General features: G+C 51.0%; 1 protein-coding gene across 1 annotated transcript in view; it reads right to left on the reverse strand.

Moving 5' to 3' along the window:
• Positions 1–1,082: 1,082 nt before the first annotated feature.
• The window catches only part of NLRP12 (NLR family pyrin domain containing 12), a 28,766-nt gene continuing 7,224 nt past the window's right edge, over positions 1,083–22,624 (reverse strand). The window contains 10 exon segments of the mRNA XM_026457544.2: positions 1,083–1,478; positions 3,926–4,096; positions 5,302–5,472; positions 8,867–9,037; positions 12,923–13,093; positions 14,216–14,386; positions 16,074–16,244; positions 18,155–19,035; positions 19,037–19,857; positions 20,573–20,653. Coding sequence (XP_026313329.1) covers positions 1,391–1,478; positions 3,926–4,096; positions 5,302–5,472; positions 8,867–9,037; positions 12,923–13,093; positions 14,216–14,386; positions 16,074–16,244; positions 18,155–19,035; positions 19,037–19,857; positions 20,573–20,653 — 2,897 coding nt within the window. The 3' untranslated portion in view covers positions 1,083–1,390.

A 22,624-nucleotide genomic window follows, 5' to 3' on the forward strand; every position in this document is an offset into this window, starting at 1 on the left:
TGGAGAACAGGCTTTCCTCAACTTGGCACAATATGCCTTTGGACCAAGTGCTTTGTCCTGTGCATTCCTTACTGGATGTTGGCATGCATTCCTAGTGTCGTCCACTAGATGGCAATGGTACCCACCCCAGAGCTCAAATATTACTATGTCCTGATGCAGCCAGGGCTTGGCAGGGCTGGTGGCCCTCTGAGGGCCCCTACTGGCCATTTTTCTCGGGCACCTTCTGTTGCCCAGGCTGGGGCGCAATGGTGCAGTAAGAGCTCACTGCAGCCTCGACCTCCTGGGCTCAAGCGATCCACCTCAGTCCCCAGAGTAGCTGGGACTAAAGGCATGTGCTGCTACTCCTGGGTAATTAATTGTACTAATTAATAGTAGTTGGCTAATTAGTAATAGTGGAGTCTTGTTATGTTGCTTAGGCTGGTCTCGAACTCCTGGACTTAAGCAGCCATCTTGCCTCCGCCTTCAAAAGTACAGGGGTTACAGGCATGAACCACCACACCTGGCCCCCTGTTGGGCTTTTACCCCTCCTGTTGGGGCCATCAAACCTCTCACAGCTAGTCATCCCTTAAAGCTCCGTCAAACTTTTCTCTTTTTTTGAGATGGAGTCCCACTGTCACCCAGGCTGGAGTGCAGTGGCACGATCTCGGTTCACTGTAGCCTCCACCTCCCGGGTTCAAGCGATTCTCCTGCCTCAGCCTCCTGAGTAGCTGGGACTACAGGTGCCCACCACCACACCTGGCTAATTTTTTTTATTTTTAGTAGAGACGGGGTTTCACCATCTTGGCCAGGCTGATCTTGAACTCCTGACCTCATGATCCACCTGCCTCGGCCTCCCAAAGTGCTGGGTGCTGGGATTACAGACATGAGCCACTGTGTCTGGCCAGCTCCGTCAAACATTAATTTGATCCCAAGCAGAGGGACTTTTGCCTTTTTTTTTTTTTTGAGACGGAGTCTCCCTCTGTCACCCAGGCTGGAGTGCAGTGGCCAGATCTCAGCTCACTGCAAGCTCCGCCTCCCAGGTTCATGCCATTCTCCTGCCTCAGCCTCCCTAGTAGCTGGGACTACAGGCGCCCGCCACCACGCCTGGCTGATTTTTCATAGTTTTTAGGAGAGACGAGGTTTCACCGTGTTAGCCAGGATGGTCTCGATCTCCTGACCTCGTGATCCGCCCACCTTGGCCTCCCAAAGTGCTGGGATTACAGACATGAACCACCGCGCCCGGCCAGCTCCGTCAAACATTAATTTGATCTCAGGCAGAGGGACTTTTGATCTTAATCTGCATGAGTCTGTCTCTAGGAAGGAGCCTGATCATTGTGCTGTGGGGGGTGACGAGCACCCTCCCGTCTTCGTCCGTCCAGATCTCAGGGGGAGAACCAGCAGACAGAACCATTCAGCAGCCAATGTCCAAATAAGGTTTTGTGACTCGAAGCGCTGCCAACCTACTGTGGGTCATTTTATTCAGATCCATCCCAAATAACCTGTGGACACAAGAGTTGATATTATTCCAGCCCACGACTGTGGCATTCAATTAATAAGCTTTAAGTATCTATTGTGCACTACCGTGGTAAGACCATTCCATGATCCTCCAGAAATTCCACCCAACGCTGCTGGAAAGTAGGCTTACTGCATGCTACACACAAGTCCCCAAACTGTGTTAACTTGCATAATTTGTTTGTTTTTTTTTTTTTTTTTTTTTTTACTTTGGAGATAGAGTCTCTCTCTGTTGCCCAGGCTGGAGTGCAGTGGCACCATTTCGGCTCCCTGCAAGTTTCGCCTCCTTAGTTCACGCCATTCTCCTGCCTCAGCCTCCCCAGTAGCTGGGACCACAGGCTCCCACCACCACTCCCGGCTAATTTTTTGTATTTTTAGTAGAGATGGGGTTTCACCGTGTAAGCCAGGATGGTCTTGATCTCCTGACCTTGTGATCTCCCTGCCTCGGCCTCCCAAAGTGCTGGGATTACAGGCGTGAGCCACTGCACCCAGCTATAATTTTTTTTTTTTTTTTTTTTTTGAGACTGAGTCTCGCTCTGTCACCCAGGCTGGAGTGGGGCGGTGCAATCTCGGCTCACTGCAACCTCCACCTCCCATGTTCAAGTGATCCTCCCACCTCAGCCTCCCTAGTAGCTGGGACTAGAGGTGCGTGCTGTCATGCCCAGCTAATTTTTGTATTTTTAGCAGAGACAGGGATTCACCACTTTGGCCAGGCTGGTCTGGAACTCCTGACCTCAAGTGATCTGCTTATCTTGGCCTCCCAAAGTGCTGGATTACAGGTGTGAGCCACCACACCTGGCCAACTCATAATTTATCATAGCCTTATGAAGATAGAACTATGTTCTCCATTTTTTTTTCTTTCTCCGAGATGGAGTCTTGCTCTGTTGCCCAGGCTGGAGTGCAGTGGCATGATCTCGGCTCACTGCAACCTCCGCCTCCCAGCTTCAAGCGATTCTCCTGCCTCAGCCTCCCAAGTAGCTGGGATTACAGGCGCGTGCCACCACGCCTGGGTAATTTTTGTATACAGCCACCCTCTCCCAGCTGTAAGTTTTTGTATTTATAGTAAAGATGTGGTTTCACTATGTTGGTCAGGCTGGTCTTGAACTCCTGGCCTCAAGTGATTTGCCTGCCTTGGCCTTTTTTTTCTTGTTTTCTTTCTTTTTTTTTTTTGAGACAGGGTCTCACTCTGTCGTCAGGCCAGAGTGCAGTAGCACGATCTCGGCTCACTGCAACCTCTGCGTCCTAGGTTCAAGCGATTCTCCTGCCTCAGCCTCCTGAGTAGCTGGGATTACGGGCACACGCCACCATGCCCAGCTAATTTTTGTATTTTTAGTAGAGACGGGGTTTCACCATGTTGGCCAGGATGGTCTTGTTCGATTGACCGCATGATCCTCCCACCTCAGCCTCTCAAAGTGCTGGGATTGCAGGCGTGAGCCACCGCGCCCGGCCAACCTATTTTTTCTTGAGACAAGTGCTTGCGTGGTCACCCAGGCTGGAGTGCAGTGGCGTAATCATGGCTTGCTGCAACCTCGAACTCCTGGGCTCAAACAGTCCTCCCACCTCAGCCCGCTGAGTAGCTGGGACTAGAGGTGTGTGCCACCACACCTGCTGTGTGTGTGTGTGTGTGTGTGTGTGTGTGTGTGTGTGTGTGTAGAGGGGGATTTTGCCATGTTGCCCAGGCTGGTCTCAAATTCCTGAGCTCAAGCAATTTTCCCACATCAGCCTGTCAAAGTACTGGGGATTGGCCGGGCACGGTGGCTCAAGCCTGTAATCCCAGCACTTTGGGAGGCCGAGACGGGCGGATCACGAGGTCAGGAGATCGAGACCATCCTGGCTAACACGGTGAAACCCCATCTCTACTAAAAAATACAAAAAACTAGCCAGGCGAGGTGGCGGGCGCCTGTAGTCCCAGCTACTCGGGAGGCTGAGGCAGGAGAATGGTGTAAACCCGGGAGGCGGAGCTTGCAGTGAGCTGAGATCCGGCCACTGCACTCCAGCCTTGGCGACAGAGCGGGACTCCGTCTCAAAAAAAAAAAAAAAAAAACAAAGTACTGGGATTACAGGCGCCATCCCCTGTACCCAGCCTAAACTTTGATTGCATCACTGAAACTCCAGCCTGGGTGACAGCAAGATCCCATCCAAAAAAAAAAAAAGCAATTGGAATTTGAACCCAGGCAGAGTAATTCTAGATTCTCACTGGAATTACAGTGACCTCCAATGCAATCGACAAGCCACAATGGTCCCCTTCGACAGAAAAGGAAATCATCCAAGGTCTCACAGCCGGTAGACGACATAGGTCCTATTTGGCCTCATCTGTGTGCCCCCTAATTGCACACACCAGTGCGGAAAGTATTTGTCCATCCAGCTTATCTACCCTCATGCTCCCAGCCCAATGTCCAGCCTCCTCCAGAAAGAACTGGTCATCATCCCTCACCAGAGAACTCGGAGCTTGCAGCCAGGATGGTTCAGCCGCTTGCAGAGCAGTCGGACACCTGTGTCCCCTAGGGCGTTGTGGGTCAGATAAAGCTCCGTCAAGGTCTGGTTGATGCCCAGGGTGAAGTAAAGATTCCTACAAGCCTTGGCCGTGAGGCCACAGCTATCCAGCCTGGTGAAGATAAGGAGTCGGTGAAGGTAAACATCAGGTGCTACTTATGTTGTTTGGAGTCAGAGTCTAGCCCTGTCGCCCAGGCTGGAGTACAGTGGTGAGATTTCAGCTCACTGCAACCTCCGCCTCCCAGGTTCAAGTGATTCTCCTGCCTCAGCCTCCCGAGTAGCTGGGATTATAGGCATGCTACTCCTTTTATTTATCCAAAAATATCCTTTTATTTTTGTTTTGTTTGAGACAGAGCCTCACTCTGTTGCCCAGGCTGGAATGCAGTGGCGCGATCTCGGCTCACTGCAACCTCCGCCTCCCGGGTTCAAGCTATTCCGCCCACCTTGGCTTCCCAAAGTGCTGGGATTATAGGCATGAGCCACCACGCCTGGCCTGAATTATTATTTTTGAGACAGAGTCTTGCTCTGTCTCCCAGGCTGGAGTGCAGTGGTGCGATCTTGGCTTACTGTAATCTCGCCTCCTAGGTTCAAGTCATTGTCCTGCCTCAGCCTCCCAAGTAGCTGGGATTACAGGCATGTGCCACCATGCCCAGTGAATTTTTGTATTTTTGTAGAGATGGTGTTTCACCGTGTTGGCCAGGCTGGTCTTGAACTCCCAACCTCAGGTGATCCACCCGCCTGGGCCTCCCAAAGTGCTGGGATTACAGCTGTTAAGCTACCGTGCCCGGTCTTTTTTTTTAATTTTTAAATTTTATTTTATTTTTGAGACAGAGTTTCACTCTTGTTGCCCAGGCTTGAGTGCAATGGCATGATCTCTGCTCACTGCAACCTCTACCTCCCAGGTACTAGTGATTCTCCCGTCTCAGCCTCCCAAGTAGCTCGGATTACAGGCGTGTGCCACCAGGCTCGGCTTTTTTTTTTTTTTTGTATTTAGTAGAGACAGGGTTTCACCATGTTAGGCTGGTCTCGAACTCCCGACCTCAGGTGATCTACCCACCTCGGCTTCCCAAAGTGCTGGGATTACAGGCGTGCGCCACTGCTCCCAGCCTTAAATTTTTTTCCATTTTAAGTCTGGCAGCACCCCCAAATCAGAATAAGTTCAGAGAAACTTCCTGTCTTTTCATTCCACCTCTCTTCTTGCTACCTGAATCTTTTGTAGTGAAGCAGGATAGTTCATAAATAGAAAAATGAAGGATAAGAAAGCGCTTCCACTGTGCAAATGTGACCACCGCCACCCCGTCCCTCCCCAGTGCTCACCACAGTTTCTGGAGCCTGCAGGTGGGATGTCGCAGCCCCTCAGCCAGCAACCACAGGCCCCAGTCTCCCAGATCGTTGAAACTCAAGTCCAGCTCCCGGAGGTGGTGGTTGGCCTGGAGCACTGCAGAAAGACCCTCGCAGGCGGCAGAGCTCAGCCGGCAGATGCCCAACCTGCAAAGACAGATGCTAGGGCAGAGCAGGAGGCATTCCTCCTGCTAACATCTGCTGGGAGGACTCTGTGTCAAGCCCTGTGCTGGTTGCAGACAGAGGGACAGACTCAATCTCTACCCTTGAGAGACGAAAAAGAAGACAGAAGTAGGAAGACGAGAGGAAGGGAGGAATAAAAGAACAGAAGGAAACAACTAAGAATCAGGCCAGGTGCCCTGGCTCATGCCTGTCATCCCAGCATCTTGGGAGGCTGAGGCTGGAGGATTCTTTGAGGTCAGGAGTTTGTGACCAGTCTGGACAACCGACAACTTGTTTGTACAAAAAAAGTTTTTTTTTTTTCTTTTTGCGATGGAGTTTCCCTCTTGTTGCCCAGGCTGGAGTGCAGTGGTGCAATCTCGGCTCACTGCAACCTTTACCTCCCAAGCTCAAGCGATTCTCCTGTCTCAGTCTCCCAAGTAGATGGGATTACACGCATGTGGCAACATGCCCGGCTAATTTTTGTATTTTTAGTAGAAGCGGGGTTTCACCATGTTGGTCAGGCTGGTTTCAAACTCCTGACCTCAGGTGATCCACCCGCCTCAGCCTCCCATGTACAATGTTTTTTTTTTTTTTTTTTTCTTTGAGACAGAATCTCGCAATATCGCCCAGGCTGGAGTGCAGTGGCACGATCTCGGCTCGCTGCAACCTCCGCCTCCTGTGTTCTAGTGATTCTCCTGCCTCAGCCTTCTGAGTAGCTGCGACTACAGGCGCATACCACCATGCCCAGCTAATTTTTGTATTTTTAGTAGAGATGGGGTTTCACCATGTTGGCCAGGATGGTCTCGAACGCTTGACCTCGTGATCCGCCCTCCTCAGCCTCCCAAAGTGCTGGGATTACAGGCATGAGCCACCGTGCCCAGACGCATGTGTGATTTTTTTTTGTTGTTTTTTGCTGGTGCCTTGATAAAAAAAATACACAAAATGTGTATTTTTGAGAATCTCTACCCACGTCTTGTACTAGTCACTAGGAGATACAGTGGGCATAGCTCCTACACTTGTGGATGCCACCACACACACATATACACGAATGACAATTTTTTTTTTTTTTTTTTGAGATGGAGTCTCACTCTTGTCATCCAGGCTGGAGTGCAGTGGCACAATCTCAGCTCACTGCAACCTCTGGCTTCCAGGTTCAAGCAATTCTTCTGCCTCAGCCTCCTGGGTACCTGGACATCAGGCATCTGCCACCATGCCTGGCTAATTTTTATATGTTTAGTAGAGACGGGGTTTCACCATGTTGGCCAGGCTGGTCTTGAACTCCTGACCTCAGGTCATCCTCCCACCTTGGCCTCCCAAAGTGCTGGGATTACAGGCATGAGCCACTGCACCCAGCCATGTGTGTGATTTTTTTGTTGATGTTGTTTTTTGCTGGTGCCTTAATAAAAAAAATACACAAAATGTGTATTTTTTAGCACCTCTACCCACGTCTTGTACTAGTCACTGGGAGATACAGTGGGCATAGCTCCTACACTTGTGGAATGCCACCACACACACATATACACGGATTACAAATGTTTTTTTTTTTTTGAGATGGAGTCTCGCTCTGTTGCCCAGGCTGGAGTGCAGTGGCACAATCTGAGCTCACTGCAACCTCTGACTCCCGGATTCAAGCAATTCTTCTGCCTAAGCCTCCTGGGTACCTGGACATCAGGCGACTGCCACCACGTCTGGCTAATTTTTATATTTTTAGTAGAGACGGGGTTTCACCATGTTGGCCAGGCTAGTCTTGAACTCCTGACCTCAGGCCATCCTTCCACCTTGGCCTCCCAATGTGCTGAGGTTACAGGCATGAGCCACCTCACCCAGCCTTCAAATTTCAATAAATGATGCTGAGGGGAAGTATGAGGTCATGTAGGATCATAAATCTAGGAACCCAGATCTTAGCTAGGGATTAGAAAAGGTGTCCAGTTGGGTGTAATGGGTCACACCTGTAATCCCAGCACTTTGGGAGGCCAAAGCCAGAGGATCTCCTAAGGCCAAGAGTTTGACACCAGCCTAGGCAACAAATCGAGACCTTGTCCCTACAAAAAATAAGTAAAAATTGGCTGGGCACGGTAGCTCACACCTGTAATCCCAGCACTTTGGGAGGCCGAGGCAGGCAGATCACGAGGTCAGGAGATCAAGACCATCCTGGCTAACATGGTGAAACCCCGTCTACTAAAAATACAAAAATTAGCCGGGCATGGTGGTGGGCACCTGTAGTCCCAGCTACTCAAGAGGCTGAGGAAGGAGAATGGCATGAACCTGGGAGTTGGAGCTTGCAGTGAGTCGAGATGGCGCCACTGCACTCCAGCCTGGGTGACAGAGCAAGACTCCGTCTCAAAAGAAAAGTAAAAATTGGCCAGGTGTGGTGGCGTGTGCCTGCAGTCCCAGCTACTCAGGAGCCTGAGATAGGAAGATGGCTTCAGCCCAGGAGGTCGAGGGTACAGTGAAATATGATCACACCTCTTCACTCCAGCACTGGCGACAGAGCAAGACTCTGTCTCAAAGAAATACAAAGTAAAGAGTGTTCAGAAGAAAAATTGAACTTTTCTGGGCAAAGAGGGGACGGAGAGCAGAAGTCATGCCAGGGAACAAGAATTGCTTGTGCAAAAGGCCGTGTGTCAGAAAAATCCCTTTTTTTTTTGAGACGGAATTTTGCTCTTGTTGCCCAGGCTGGAGTGCAATGACACGATCTCGGTGCACCACAACCTCCACCTCCTGGATTCAAGTGATTCTCCTGTCTCAGCCTCCCGAGTAGCTGGGATTATAGGCATGCACCACCATGCCTGGCTAATTTTCTCTTTTTAGTAGAGACAGGCTGTTTCACCATGTTGGTCAGGCTGGTCTCGAACTCCTGACCTCAGGTGATCCTCCTGCCTTGACCTTTCAAAGTGCTGGAATTAACAGGTGTCAGCCACCGTGCCTGGCCAGAAAAATCCTTTTAAAAAGGCTAATGTAGGCTGGGTGCAGTGGCTCATGCCTGTAATCCCAGCACTTTGGGAGGCCAAGGCGGGCAGATCATGAGGTCAGGAGATCGAGACCATCCTGGCTAACACGATGAAACCGCATCTCTACTAAAAATACAAAAAACTAGCTGGGCGTGGTGGCGGGCGCCTATAATCTCAGCTACTTGGGAGGCCGAGGCAGGAGAATTGCTTGAACCTGGGAGGTAGACGTTGCAGTGAGCCATGATCGCGCCACTGCTCTCTCCAGCCTGGGTGACAAAGTGAAACTCTGTCTCCAAAAAAAAAAAAAAAAAAGGCTGATGTAGTAGCTAGAGTTTAGGAGCAGAGGCAACCTGGCCTCCGTGATCCCAGGTGAGAGAGCTGCGTTCTTGCATTGGGACTCCTAGCGTGGTGAGCAAAACGGGACTCACCGGAGGGTCTGTAGCTTGCACGTGGGATGCCTGAGGCTCTTACACAGCAGCAGCACCCCGGGGTCCCCCAGCTCATTCAGGCTCAGGTCCAACTCTCTCAGGCTATGGTTCACACTGAGAGTTGAGGCCAGCTCTTCACAGGCGGCAGCAGTGAGGTGGCAGATCTTCAGCCTGCACAAAGTCCAATTCAACAAGCATTATGGAGCCTTGCTTGCTTTTTTTTCTTTTGAGACAGAGTCTCACTCTGCCGCCCAGGCTGGAGTGCAGTGGTGCAGTGTCAGCTCACTGCAACCTCCACCTCCCATGTTCAAGTGATTCTCCTGCCTCAGCCTCCCAAATAGCTGGGACTACAGGAGCGTGGCATCACGCCTGGCTAGTTTTTGGACTTTTACTAGAGACAGGGTTTCTCACCATGTTGGCCAGGGTGGTCTCGAACTCCTGACCTTGGGTGACACGCCTGCCTCAGCCTCTCAAAGGACTGGGATTACAGGCGTGAACCACTGAGCCCAAGCCCCCGGTCTTAACAGTAACGCATTTTCAGACAACCCAATTTAAAAATGGGCAAAAGGGCCGGGCGTGGTGGCTCACGCCTATAATCCCAGCACTTTGGGAGGCCGAGGAGGGCAGATCACCTGAGGTCAGGAGTTCAAGACCAGCCTGAGCAACATGGAAAAACCCTGTCTCTACTAAAAATACAAAATTAGGCCAGGCACAGTGGCTCACGCCTGTAATCCCAGCACTTTGGGAGGCCAAGGCAGGTGGGTCACCTGAGGTTGGGAGATCGAGACCATTCTGGCTAACACGGTGAAACCCAGTCTTTACTAAAAATACAGAAAATTAGCTGGGCGTGGTGGCACATGCCTGTCATCCCAGCTACTCGGGAGGCTGAGGCAGGAGAATCACTTGAACCTGGGAGGCAGAGGTTGCCATGAGCTGAGATCGTGCCATTGCACTCCAGCCTGGGCAACAAGAGTGAAACTCCATCTCAAAAATAAATAAATACATAAATAAATAAATAAAAATAAATGAGCAAAAGGCTTGAATACACACTTCTTCAAGGAAGGTGTACAAATGGCCAACAAGCACCTGAAAAGATGCTCCATCTCAGTAATCACTGGGGAAATACAAATCAAAACCGCGAGATAGCATCTCATACCCATTAGGATGCCTACTATTAAAAATAAATAGACTCCGGCTGGGCGTGGTAGCGCACACCTGTAATCCCAGCACTTTGGGAGGCGGACGGATCACGAGGTCAGGAAATTGAGACCATTCTGGCTAACACGGTGAAACCCCGTCTCTACTAAAAATACAAAAAAAAAAATTAGCCGGGCATGGTAGTGGGCGCCTGTAGTCCCAGCTACTCTGGAGGCTGAGGCAGGAGAATGGCGTGAACCCAGGGGGCAGAGGTTGCAGCGAGCCGAGATCACGCCACAGCACTCCAGCCTGGGCGACAGAGCGAGACTCCGTCAAAAAAAAAAAAAACTGAAAATAAACAGAAAACCTGTAATCCTAGCACTTTGGGCGGCCAAGGTGGGTGGATCACCTGAGGTCAGGAGTTTGAGACAGCCTGGCCAACACGGTGAAACCCCATCTCTACTAAAAATGCAAAAAAACTAGCGGGGTGTGGTGGTGAGTGCCTGTAATCCCAGCTACTTGGGAGGCTGAGGCAGGAGAATTGCTTGAACCTGGGAGGTGAAGGTTGCAGTGAGCTGAGATTGCGCCATTGCACTCCAGCCTAGCCTGGGTGACAGAGCGAGACTTTTTCTTAAAGAGAAAAAAAAAAAAAAAAAAAGGGAAAAAAGGGGCCCCCCAGGGGGGGATGAAAATAAACCCCCAGCATTTGGGGAGGTCGAGGTGGGTGAATCACCTGAGGTCAGAAGTTCGAGACCAGTCTGACCAACATGGTGAAGCCCTGTCTCTACTGAAAATACAACAATTGGCTGGCGTGGTGACAGGCACCTGTAATCCTAGCTACTTGGGAGGCTGAGGCACAAGAATCGTTGAACCTGGGAGGTGGAGATTGCAGTGAGCTGAGATGGAGAGTCACTGTACTCCAGCCTGGGCCACGGGGCGAGACTCTGTCTCAAAAAAAAAAAAAGTAATAAATAATAAGTGCTGGCTGGGTGCCATGGTGGTGGCTCACACCTGTAATCCCAGCACTTTGGGAGGCTGAGGCGGGAGGACTGGTTGATCCCAGGAGTTCCAGACCAGCCTGGTCAACATGGCCAATATGGCGAAACCCTGTCTCTATTTAAAAAATAAAACGAAAGGCCGGGCGCGGTGGCTCAAGCCTGTAATCCCAGCACTTCGGGAGGCTGAGACGGGCGGATCACGAGGTTGGGAGATCAAGACCATCCTGGCTAACACAGTGAAACCTCGTCTCTACTAAAAAATACAAAAATCTAGCTGGGCGAGGTGGCGGACGCCTGTAGTCCCAGCTACTCGGGAGGCTGAGGCAGGAGAATGGCGTAAACCCGGGAGGCAGAGCTTGCAGTGAGCTGAGATCCGGCCACTGCACTCCAGCCTGGGCGACAGAGCGAGACTCCGTCTCAAAAAAAAAAATAATAAATAAAAAAAGAAAAGGAAAAAAAAGAAAAATTAGCTTGGCGTGGTAGCACACACCTGTAGTCCCAGCTACTTGGGAGGCTGAGGCAGGAGGATCGCTTGAGCCCCAGAAGTCAAGGCTTCAGAAAGTTGATATCACACCATTGCACTCAAGCTTTTGTGAGTCAATGAGAGAGACCCTGTCTCAAAAAAAAAAAAAAAGTTCAAGATGGTTCTTGCAAATCAGACTGGGGCAGAACAAGAAACACAACTGGGGAAGATGGTACATTTTATGTTGCGTGTATTTGACCACAATTACATTTACTTTTTATTTTATTATATATTTTTTGAGACAGGGTCTCACCCTGTCACCCAGGCTGGGGTAGAGTGCCTTGATCACAGCTCACTGCAGCCTTGGCCTCCAAGGCTCCTGAATACCCGGGACTCCAGGCACATACCACCCACCCCAGCTAATTATGTTTAGTTTTTGTAGAGATGAAGTCTCACTGGTTCCCAGGCTGCTCCTGAGCTCCTGTGCTCAAGCCATTGCAGAGGGTTGTGATTACAGGCGTGAGCCACCGCGCCCAGCCCTTCTGAATAGTTTTGATCCACGGTTGACGAAATTCACGAATGCAGAACCCATGGACACAGAGGGCTGACTGTGCCTCATTGGCACGAAGCACTTTCATGGTATTGGGCAACCATCACTGCCATCCATCTCTGGAACTTTTTCTTTCTTTGTTTTTTGGAGACGGAGTTTCGCTTTTGTTGCCCAGACTGGAGTGCAATGGCACGATGTTGGCTCACCGCAACCTCCACCTCCCAGGTTCAAGCGATTCTCCTGCCTCAGCCTCCCCAGTAGCTGGGATTACAGGCATACACCACCACACCCAGCTAATTTTGTATTTTTAGTAGAGACCGGGCTTCTCTGTGTTGGTCAAGCTGGTCTCAAACTCCAGACCTCAGGTGATCCGCCCACCTTGGCCTCCCAAAGTGCTGGGATTACAGGTGTGAGCCACCACACCCGGCCCATCTCTGGAACTTCTTCATCTTCCCAAATGGAACCTGTGTTCCAGTTAAATGGTAACCCCCCATTTCCTCCTCTTCTAGGCCCTGGCAGCTACCATTCTACTTTGTTTTTTGAGATGGAGTCTCACTCTGTCACCATGGCTGGAGTGCAGTGGCGTGATATTGGCTCACTGCAACTTCTGCCTCCCAGCTTCAAGTGATTCTCTTGCCTCAGCCCCCTGAGTAGCTGTGATTACAGGCATGTGCCACCACACCTGGCTAATTTTTATATCTTTAGTAGAGACGGGGTTTCACCATGTTGGCCAGGCTGGTCTCAAACTCCTGACCTCAGATGATCTGCCCTCTTCGGCCTCCCAAAGTGCTGGGATGACAGGTGTAAGCTGCTGCACCCGACCTGTGGATGCATTTTTATACAGCCATGTATAATTCAATATGAAGAGATTTTCCATTTTATTATACTTGACCCCAGGAAGAACTCACCACAAAGTCCGTAGTCTGCAGACTGGGTGCCTCAGTCCCTGGCACAGTAACCTCAGGCCCAAATTCTCCAGTGCATTTCCTGTCAGGTCCAACTCAACCAGATGTGGGTTGGTGCTGAGCACAGAAGCCAACTCTTGACAAGCCCCGGACTCCAGCTGACACTTCCTCAACCTTGGGAGGAAAGAGAGGTTGAAGGGGGCGCCATCTTGCTTTTCTGTGTCCTGATCACTCATGCCCCAGCCTGTTTATCTTATTATTTAGGAAAAGGTTCTTGCTCTGTCACCCAGGGTGAAGTTCAGCGGCGTGATATCAACTCAGTGAAGCCTCGACCTCCGTGCTCATGTGATCCTCCTGCCTCAGCCTCCTGAGTAACTGGCATACATGTGTGCACCAGCATACCTGCCTAATTTGTTTTGTTTTGTTTTGTTTTTGAGGTGGAGTCTCGCTCTGTCACCCAGGCTGGAGTACAGTGGCGTGATATTTTCTCACTGCAACTTCCACCTCCTGGGTTCAAGTGATTCTCATACCTCAGTCTCTCGAGTAGCTGGGATTACAGGCTGGACTACAGGTGCCCGCCACTACACCCAGCTAATTTTTGCATTTTTAGTAGAGATGGGGTTTCACCATGTTGGCCAGGCTGGTCTCGAGCTCCTGACCTCAGGTGATCTACCCACCTTGGCCTCCCAAAGTGCTGGGATTACAGGCGTGAACCACTCCTCCTAGCCTATACCTGGCTGATTTAAAAAAAAAAAAATTGTAGGTCGGGTGCAGTGGCTCACGCCTGTAATTCCAGCATTTTGGGAGGCTAAGATCGGTGGATCATTTGAAGTCAGGAGTTCAAGACCAGCCTGGTCAACATGGAGAAACCCCATCTCTACTAAAAATACAAAAATGTTAGCTGGGTATGGTGGTGGGTGCCTGTAATCTCAGCTACTTGGGAGGCTGAGGCAGGAGAATGACTTGAACCCAGGAGGTGGAGGTTGCAGTGAACTGAGATCACGCCACTGCACTCCAGCCTGGGCGACATAGCAAGACCCCATCTCCGGGGAGAAAAAGAAAAGGTGGGGGATGGCCCCAGGGACTCTTCCTCATGTGGAATTGAGTATGGAGTCAGAGGAGGGCAGAAGGAGGTCCTCTAAAGAGCCTAGAGTCCAGGGCCAGGGTCTTAGGTCATGGGGTTAAGGGCCAGCCCTGATTTAAAGGTGGAGATTTGAGGATTACCAGCATTGTGTGGTATTTCATGCCTCAGGAGACAATGAGCTTAAGAAGTTGCTCCCGGGGATAGAGACTCACTGAATCATCTGCAGCCTGCATTGGGGATGCCGCAGGCCCTCACAAAGCAGCGTCATGCCTGGGAATCCAACACCATTGCCACTGAGATCCATCCTTGTTAAATTCCTATTGGCTATGAGAGCTGCAGAGAGGTCCTCACAGGCTGAGCTGGAGATGCGGCACCTCTTCAGGCTGGGGTGGAAAAGAGGAGGAAAGAGCTGGTCATTTCCTTTGCACCAGTTTTGTGGATTATTTTCTTTTGCTTTTTTTTTTCCCCCCTGAGACAGAGTTGCTCAGCCACCCAGGCTGGAGTGCAGTGGCCGGATCTCAGCTCACTGCAAGCTCCACCTCCCGGGTTTATGCCATTCTGCTGCCTCAGCCTCCCGAGTAGCTGGGACTACAGGCGCCCGTCACCTCACCCGGCTAATGTTTTTGTATTTTTTAGTAGAGACGGGGTTTCACTGGGTTAACCAGGATGGTCTCGATCTCCTGACCTCGTGATCCACCCGTCTCGGCCTCCCAAAGTGCTGGGATTACAGGCTTGAGCCACCGCGCCCGGCCCAAAAGATCATATTGTATATGATAAATTTTACCTGTCATGGGAAGCAACAAGAATAATATAAAATGTTTTGTTGCTTTGTAGTCAAATACACTCACAAAGGTTGCCCTTAAAGAAATTCAAGGTCGGCTGGGCACGGTGGCTCAAGCCTGTAATCCCAGCACTTTGGGAGGCCGAGGTGGGTAGACTACCTGAGTTCAGGAGTTTATGACCAGCCTGGCCAATGCAGTGAAACCCTATCTCTACTAAAAACCCTAAAATTAGCTGGGTGTGCTGGTGCACCCCTGTAGTCCCAGTTACTCAGGAGGCTGAGGCAGGAGAATTGCTTGAACCTGGGAAGTGGAGGTTGCAGTGAGTCGAGATCATGTCACTCCAGCCCAGGCTACAGAGCAAGACTATCTCAAAAACTAAAAGATAAAAAAAAAATTGGCTAGGCACAGTGACTCACACCTGTAATCTCAACAGTTAAAGAGGCTGAGGAGGGAGGATCACTTGAGGCCAGGAGTTTGAGACCAGTGAGGGCAACATGGTGAAACCCCATCCCTCCAAAAAAATACAAAAATTAGCTGGGTGTGGTTGCACACGCTTGTTTTCCCAGCTATCGTGATGCTGGGGCAAGAGGATCACTTGAGTCCAAAAGTTTGGGGTTACAGTGAGCCATGATTGTGCCACTGCACTCCAGCCTGGGTGACAGAGCATATCAGTGTCTCAAAAACTAAAAAAAAAAAAAGATATGGAGACCCACACAGCGGGATGACCACGTGAAGACAGAAGGCAGTGATCTGCAGACCCAGGACAGAGGCCTCAGAAGAACTTAACCTACCCACAGCTTGGTCTTGGACTTCCAGCACCCCCACAACCTGCCTTGAGAAAATACATTTATGGGGTGAAGCCACCCAGTCTTTGGAACTTTTTTTTCTTCCCCTGAGACGGAGTCTCACCATATCAGCCAGGCTGGAGTGCAGTGGCACGATCCCGGCTCACTGCAACCTCCGCCTCCCAGGTTCAAGTGATTCTCCCGCCTCAGCCTCCCAAGCAGCTGGGATGACAGCCCTCCTAATTTTTGTATTTTTCGTAGAGATGGCATTTTGCCATGTTGGCCAGGCTGGTCTCAAACTCCTGACCTCAAGTGATCTGCCCACCTTGACCTATCAACATGCTGAGATTACAGGCATGAGCCACCGCACCCAGCTTTATGGCACTTTTTGATGGCAGCCGTAGCCAATGCATACACCATCCCGTGATAGAACCTTTGTGACCGAGCCCCATGAGAGGCCACGGTGGGGACCACCTGAAACCCCCAGACCAGCCTGCACTCACCTCAGGTTCTGAAGTTTGCAGCTGGGGTGTCTGAGTCCTTGACAGAGAAGCTTCACTCCCCGGCTGCCCAGGGCTTTCCGGTACAGAGCCAGCTCTCTCAGGTTCGGATTGGTGCATAGGGCCGCTGCCAGATGTTCACTGTAGGTGTCCGGCAGAACGGTCCTCTCTGGTCTGCTTGAAGGAAAGACAGGCCACTCTCTGGTGTTACTGGGTGCTCGACAACGATGGCCTTTGCATGTCATTTTACCATTTATGAAGCATGCTATCTTTTTTTTTTTTTTGAGACGGAGTTTCGCTCTTGTTGGCCAGGCTGGAGTGCAATGGCGCCATCTCAGCTCACCGCAACCTCCGCCTCCTGGGTTCAAGCGATTCTCCTGCCTCAGCCTCCAGAGTAGCTGGGATTACAGGCATGAGCCACCACGCCCAGGTAATTTTGTATTTTTAGTAGAGATGGGGTTTCACCGTGTTGGCCAGGCTGATCTTGTACTCCTGACCTCAGATGATCCACCCGCCTCAACCTCCCAAAGTGCTGGGATTACAGGTGTGAGCCACCATGTCCAGCCAAAGCATGCTATCTTTTAACTTCTTTTTTTTTTTGAAGGCCTTGCCCTGTTGTCTAGGTTGGAGTGCATGGTGAGATCATGGCTCACTGCAGGCTTGACCTCCCGGGCTTAAGCAATCCTCCCACCTCAGCCTCCTGAAAAGCTGGGGCTACACGTGTGCACCATCATGCCCAGCTAATTTATTTTATATTTTTGGAGATGGGGATCTCATTATGTTGTCCAGGCTGCACCTGACTCTATCTGAAACTCCTAATCATTAATTAGTTGGTTTACTTGTTTCTTTATTATCTGTCTCCGTTCTCATTAGGATGCGTGCTCTCTTGGGAGCACTGGCTTATTCACACAGTCTTCTGTCTACAGAACAGTGTTGGGTCCACAAATAAAAGGGATGTAGAGGCTGGGTGTGGTGGCTCACACCTATAATCCCAGCATTTTGGGAGGCTGAGGCCAAGAATTCAGGACCAGCCTGGCCAACATGGTGATACCCCGTCTCTACTAAAAAATACAAAAATTAGCTGGGTGTGGTGGCACACTCCTGTGGTCCCGGCTACTTGGGAGGCTGAGACATGCAAGGGGGAGGTTGCAGTGAGCTGAGATCGTGCCACTGCACTTCAGCCTTGGTGACAGAGCCAGACTCTGTCAAGAAAAAGGAACTTAGTAATATTTGTTGATTGAAAAAATTCTCCCGGACATCAACCTCAATTTAGTCCCAATGGGTGTTGTTTAGTCTCTGCTGTGGCACTATTGATACTTCGGGGCCAGAGGGACTGTCCTGCGTACTGCAGGGTGTTTGCAGCATTCCTGGCCTTTACCCACTAGATGTCAGTAGTGTTACTTGCTTCCCAGTTGTGACCACCAGAAAACATGTCTCCAGACATGGCCAAATGTCAGAGCAAAATCACCCCTAGCTGAGAGGCACTGGTTAAGAGCATGAACCTCAAGACCAAGGCGGATGGATCACTTGAGATCAGGAGTTCAAGACCAGCCTGGCTAACGTGGTGAAACCCCGTCTCTACTAAAAATACAAAAATTATCCCGGCATGGTGATGGGCACCTGTAACCCCAGCTACTCAGGAGGCTGAGGCAGGAGAATCGCTTGAACCCAGGAGGCAGAGGCTACAGTGAGCTGAGATCGCGCCACTGCACTCCAGCCTAGGACACCGAGAGACACTTTGTTAAAACAACAACAACAAAAAGCATGGGCCGGGTGCAGTGGCTCATGCCTGTAATCCCAGCACTTTGGGAGGCCAAGGTGGGCAGATCATGAGGTCAAGAGATCAAGACCACCCTGGCCAATATGGTCAAACCCTGTCTCTACTAAAAATACAAAAATTAGCCAGGCATGGTGGCACCTGTAGTCCCAGCTACTTGGGAGGCTGAAACAGAGACTCTCTTGAACCCGGGAGGCGGAGGTTGCAGTGAGCTGAGGTCACGCCAGTGCACTCCAGCCTGGGCAACAGAGAAAAAAAAAAAAAAAAAAAAAAAGGCATGAATCTGAGCAGCCCCAGGGATACTTACAGCTGCACCAGCAGTGTGTGTGCTCCTGCAGAGCACCTCGCCCAGTCTTCCCCATCAGCGCTGTAGGTGGCGCCATACAAGTGCAGCACCTGGGCGCTCCTGCAGTTCTTCACACAGAAGGAGCAGACCATGTGCTCCATCTTGGTGGCGATGTTGCTGACCACGATTACCTGGAAGTGGCTCAGGGCCTGCTGGATAAACTCCTCCTCCTGGATCTCATACAAGCAGCTGAAGAACTCCAAGGAGCCCTGCTGCAGGGTGGAGCCGTTGCTCTGAGCTTTGCTTCGGATCCACTGCAACAGTTCCCTCTTGATGTGCGGCGATACCTTCCAGCAGAGACTGTTCTCCAGGTAGCTCCTGGTCTCCTCGTTCAGGAGTCCAAACAGGAAGCGGATGGTGAGTGCCAGGAAGCTCCTTTCAGAAAACGCGTACTCGGTCAACAGCCTGATCACGTCCTGGTCTGGGCCTGCCCCACGCTCTCCGTCATCCAGGATATAGTACATAGCTGCAAAGAATTCCTGGAAACTCAAGTGGATGAAGCTGTAGTACCTCTCACAGTTAATGTCCTTCTGGAAGATGTTCATGTTGAGGAAGGCAGAGACATCCGCCCCATCTAGGCCGTGCTTCCGAAGGTCCTGCTCCTCAAATAGGATTTTCTGATTCCAGAGCCCATCTGCCGCCAAGGAGCACAACCCTCTCTGGTTGGGTAGGGGCTGGAGGCGTGAGGTCCTGAGCTTGGGTTGCATCAGACTGAGCAGGTAGAGCATGTACACCGCAGTGGTGGTCCTGGGTGTCTGTCTCAACAGCCCCCCACCCTCCAGCTGCTGCTGGAGGCAGGTACACACCACCCAGCACACCAGGGGGACAAAGCACATGGTGAAGGAGAGGCTCGTTGTCCCTCACATAATTGAAGACTTGGCCCGCCTGCTCTGTGTTGTGGAAATACTTGTAGAAGTACTCCTTCCTTTCTGCCTCAGAGAAGCCCAGGATCTCCACGTGCCTGGGGTGCTCCAGCAGACGGTGGAGCTTCTCCAAAGCCGTGGGCCGCGTGGTGACAAGCAAAGATAGCTCAGGGAGCAGCTTCTTCCGAATTAAGCTGTTAAGAAGCAGCTCCGTGGGCCGCTTCTCCTCCCAGCAGAGGCACCAGGGTCCCTGAGGATGGTGGAAAGAAGGCTTGAGCTCATCGAAGCCGTCGATGATGAAAAGGAGGCGCTCAGGAACTCGGACCAGCTCCTGGAGAGGCGCGCTGGGCTCGGGCCAGCAGCCGGAGATGAGGTCTTGCATGCTGCATTCCGTGTCACTCTGGTTCATCTCCCTGCAGTTGATGTAGAAGAGATAATCAAATCTGCCTTGGAAGAGCCTCCCGTCCGCCCAGTCCAGCATCATCTTGTGTGCCAGCACGGACTTGCCTACCCCTGCCACGCCTTGCATGACCACAGTGCGCGGTGGCTCGGGGTGCTCCTCGTCTGGTTCAAAGAGGGTCTCTATTTCGATGGGGCTGGCCTGGTGTCCCACGGTCCTCGCGTGTCCCCGGCCTATGTCCAGAAGCTGCTGCTGGGCCTGCATGGGGTTTGAGTGCTCCTTCACCAGCAGGAGCCGGGTGTACCGGTGGCTGAGGTTGACACATTCCCCTAGGCGTGCATTGCGGTCTTCCATGAGCCGGAATTTCCTGCGGACATAGTCTCTGTAGGCTTCCTGGGGATCTAGGGGAGAGGAATGAAAGTTTTGTGGAGGACTCATCAGCAACCTCTGATGAGTTCATGAGGTAAAGCGCTCCTCATCTGGCTCAAAGAAGGTGTGTGCCTGTAGTCCCAGCTACTTGGGAGGCTGAGACGGGAGAATTGCTTGAACCCAGGAGGTGGAGGTTGCAGTGAGCCGAGATCACACCACTGCACTCCAGCCTGGGCAATGGAGCGAGACTTCCACCTTCAACTTGACCTGCAACCTCCGCCTTCCAGGTTCAAGTGATCCTCCTGCCTCACCCTCTGAATAGCTGGGACTACAGATGTGCTCCACCACACCTGGCTAATTTTGTATTTTTAGTAGAGACAGGGTTTTGTCATGTTTTCCAGGCTGGTCTTGAACTCCTGACCTCAGGTGATCTGCCTGCCTTGGCTTCCCAAAGTGCTTGGGTTACAGGCGTGAGCCACCATACCTGGCCTTTTAGCCTCCCTTGTTGCCCTTGCTTGTATGAGATGGTTTGGTAGCCATCTTTCAGCCACGAGGTGACAAGTGTCAGCACAAAATGTGGACATGGAAAGGTTGATGAGTTGAAACATAGGAGGAAACTGCCTCTTTGATGGTGTCATTAATCCACCCCACGAATTCCTCAATCATGCATTTGTGCCTGGCCTACACTCCATGGGGTTTTCTGCTCTGTGTAGACGAATACATGTAGGTATATGGCTTGAGGCTCACCTTTCCTTGGAGTGACAGGAGAGACTTCCAGAAGGCATGTTGACTGGTTCCCAAGTGAGGACGGGCCACCAGGTGGGGTATCTGGAAAAGAAATTGTACAAGATGAACTAGTACACATCTAGCTAGTAGCACTGCATCATATGAACTGCGATTACGTCAAAATGCCTGCATAACTCCCTGCTCATCCACACCCCAGAATGTTCTGTAGTCACTGCATAGGTCGTGTGTGGGAAACAGCTCATCCCTTGTTCCTTGTAGCCCACCCTCCTTCCTAGGTCTCCCTCATGGTCATTGGCACCGCCATCCATCCAATCAGTCTTTTTTTTTTTTTTTTTTGAGACAGAGTCTTGCTCTGTTGCCCAGGCTGGAGTGCAGTGGTATGATCTCGGCTCACCACAACCTCCACCTCCCGGATTCAAGCGATTCTCCTGCCTCAGTCTCCCGAGTAGCTGGCGTTACAGTTGTGTGCCACAATGCCTGGCTAATTTTTGTATTTCTTATTTTATTTTATTTTTTGAGACGGAGTCTCGCTCTGTCGCCCAGGCTGGAGTGCAGTGGCGCTATCTCGGCTCACTGCAAGCTCCGCCTCCCGGGTTCACGCCATTCTCCTGCCTCAGCCTCCTAAGCAGCTGGGACTACAGGCATACGTCACCATGCCCGGATAATTTATTTTGTGTTTTTTTGTATTTTTAGTAGAGACAGGGTTTCACCATGTGGGTCAGGCTGGTCTCGAACTCCTGACGTCGTGATCCGCCCACCTCGGCCTCCCAAAGTGCTGGGATTATGTGTGAGCCACCGCACCCGGCGACTCTGTCTCTTAAAAATATTTTAATTTTTTTTTTTCTTTTTGGTAGAGATTAGGTCTCAATATGTTACCCAGGCTGGTCTGGAACTCCTGGCCTCAAGCAGTCCTTCAACCTTGGCCTCTCAAAGTGTTGGAAATACTGGTGTGGGCCATCATGCCCAGCCCCAAAAAGGTCTTTGTCTGGATACATCATAAGATTCTACACGTCGAGTCCTTCCTTGGCATCTTTGGTCCTCAGAAGGCCCTCAAAGTCCTGAGGGTGAGTTCCTATGCTCTCACCTGGTATATTCCCTACTCCATGAGAAAGACTTCCCCTGGTAAGTTCTCCCATCAGCTGAGCCAGCGGCACCCCATCTGGTCCTCACTCTGACAAGTTTTCACCTCCCTGCTGGTTGCTAGTCCATGAAATGATTCATGAAAGCCAAGAACATCCTCTTGAAGGAGCCAGGAGGCACCCCACCCTCTTGTTACTACACAGCCCACCCCCCATAGTCCCTGTCGCTTCATAATGTTCCCAAGTGCAATACCCTGTGTGACCCTCCTGGCATACGGGGACACCTTCCCTGTGAGTCTGTGTGACTAATAAACTGTTGTCTTTCTTTTTTTTTTTTGAGGCAGAGTCTTGCTCTGTCACCCAGGCCAGAATGCAGCAGCGTGATCTCAGCTCACTGCAAACTCCGCCTCCCGGGTTCAAGCAATTCTCCTGCCTCAGCCTCCTGAGTAGCTGGGATTACAGGCGCCTGCCACCGCACCCAGCTAATTTTTGTATTTTTTAGTAGAGACGGAGTTTCACCATGTTGGCCAGGCTGGTCTTGAACTCCTGACCTCATGATCCACCTGCCTTGGTCCCCCAAAGTGCTGGGATTACAGGCGCGAGCCACCGTGCCTGGCCTAAACTGTTGTCTTTCATCTGTTCAGTGCTGGCTCTGGTATATTCAGTCATCTCGCACTATTTTATTTTATTTTTAAATTTATTTTATTTTATTATTTTATTTTATTTTATTTATTTGAGACAGAGTCTCGCTCTGTCGCCCAGGCTGGAGTGCAGTGGTGCGATCTCAGCTCACTACAATCTTCACCTCCCAGGTTCAAGCGATTCTCCTGCCTCAGTCTCCCGAGTAACTGGGATTACAGGCGTGGGCCACCATGCCCGGCTAATTTTTGTATTTTTGGTAGAGATGGGGTTTTACCATGTTGGCCAGGCTGGTCTCCTGATCTCAGGTGATCCGCCTACCTTGGCCTCCCAA

This window comes from Piliocolobus tephrosceles, chromosome 21 (assembly GCF_002776525.5).
Source record: "Piliocolobus tephrosceles isolate RC106 chromosome 21, ASM277652v3, whole genome shotgun sequence".
In the NCBI taxonomy this organism is placed as follows: domain Eukaryota; kingdom Metazoa; phylum Chordata; class Mammalia; order Primates; family Cercopithecidae; genus Piliocolobus; species Piliocolobus tephrosceles.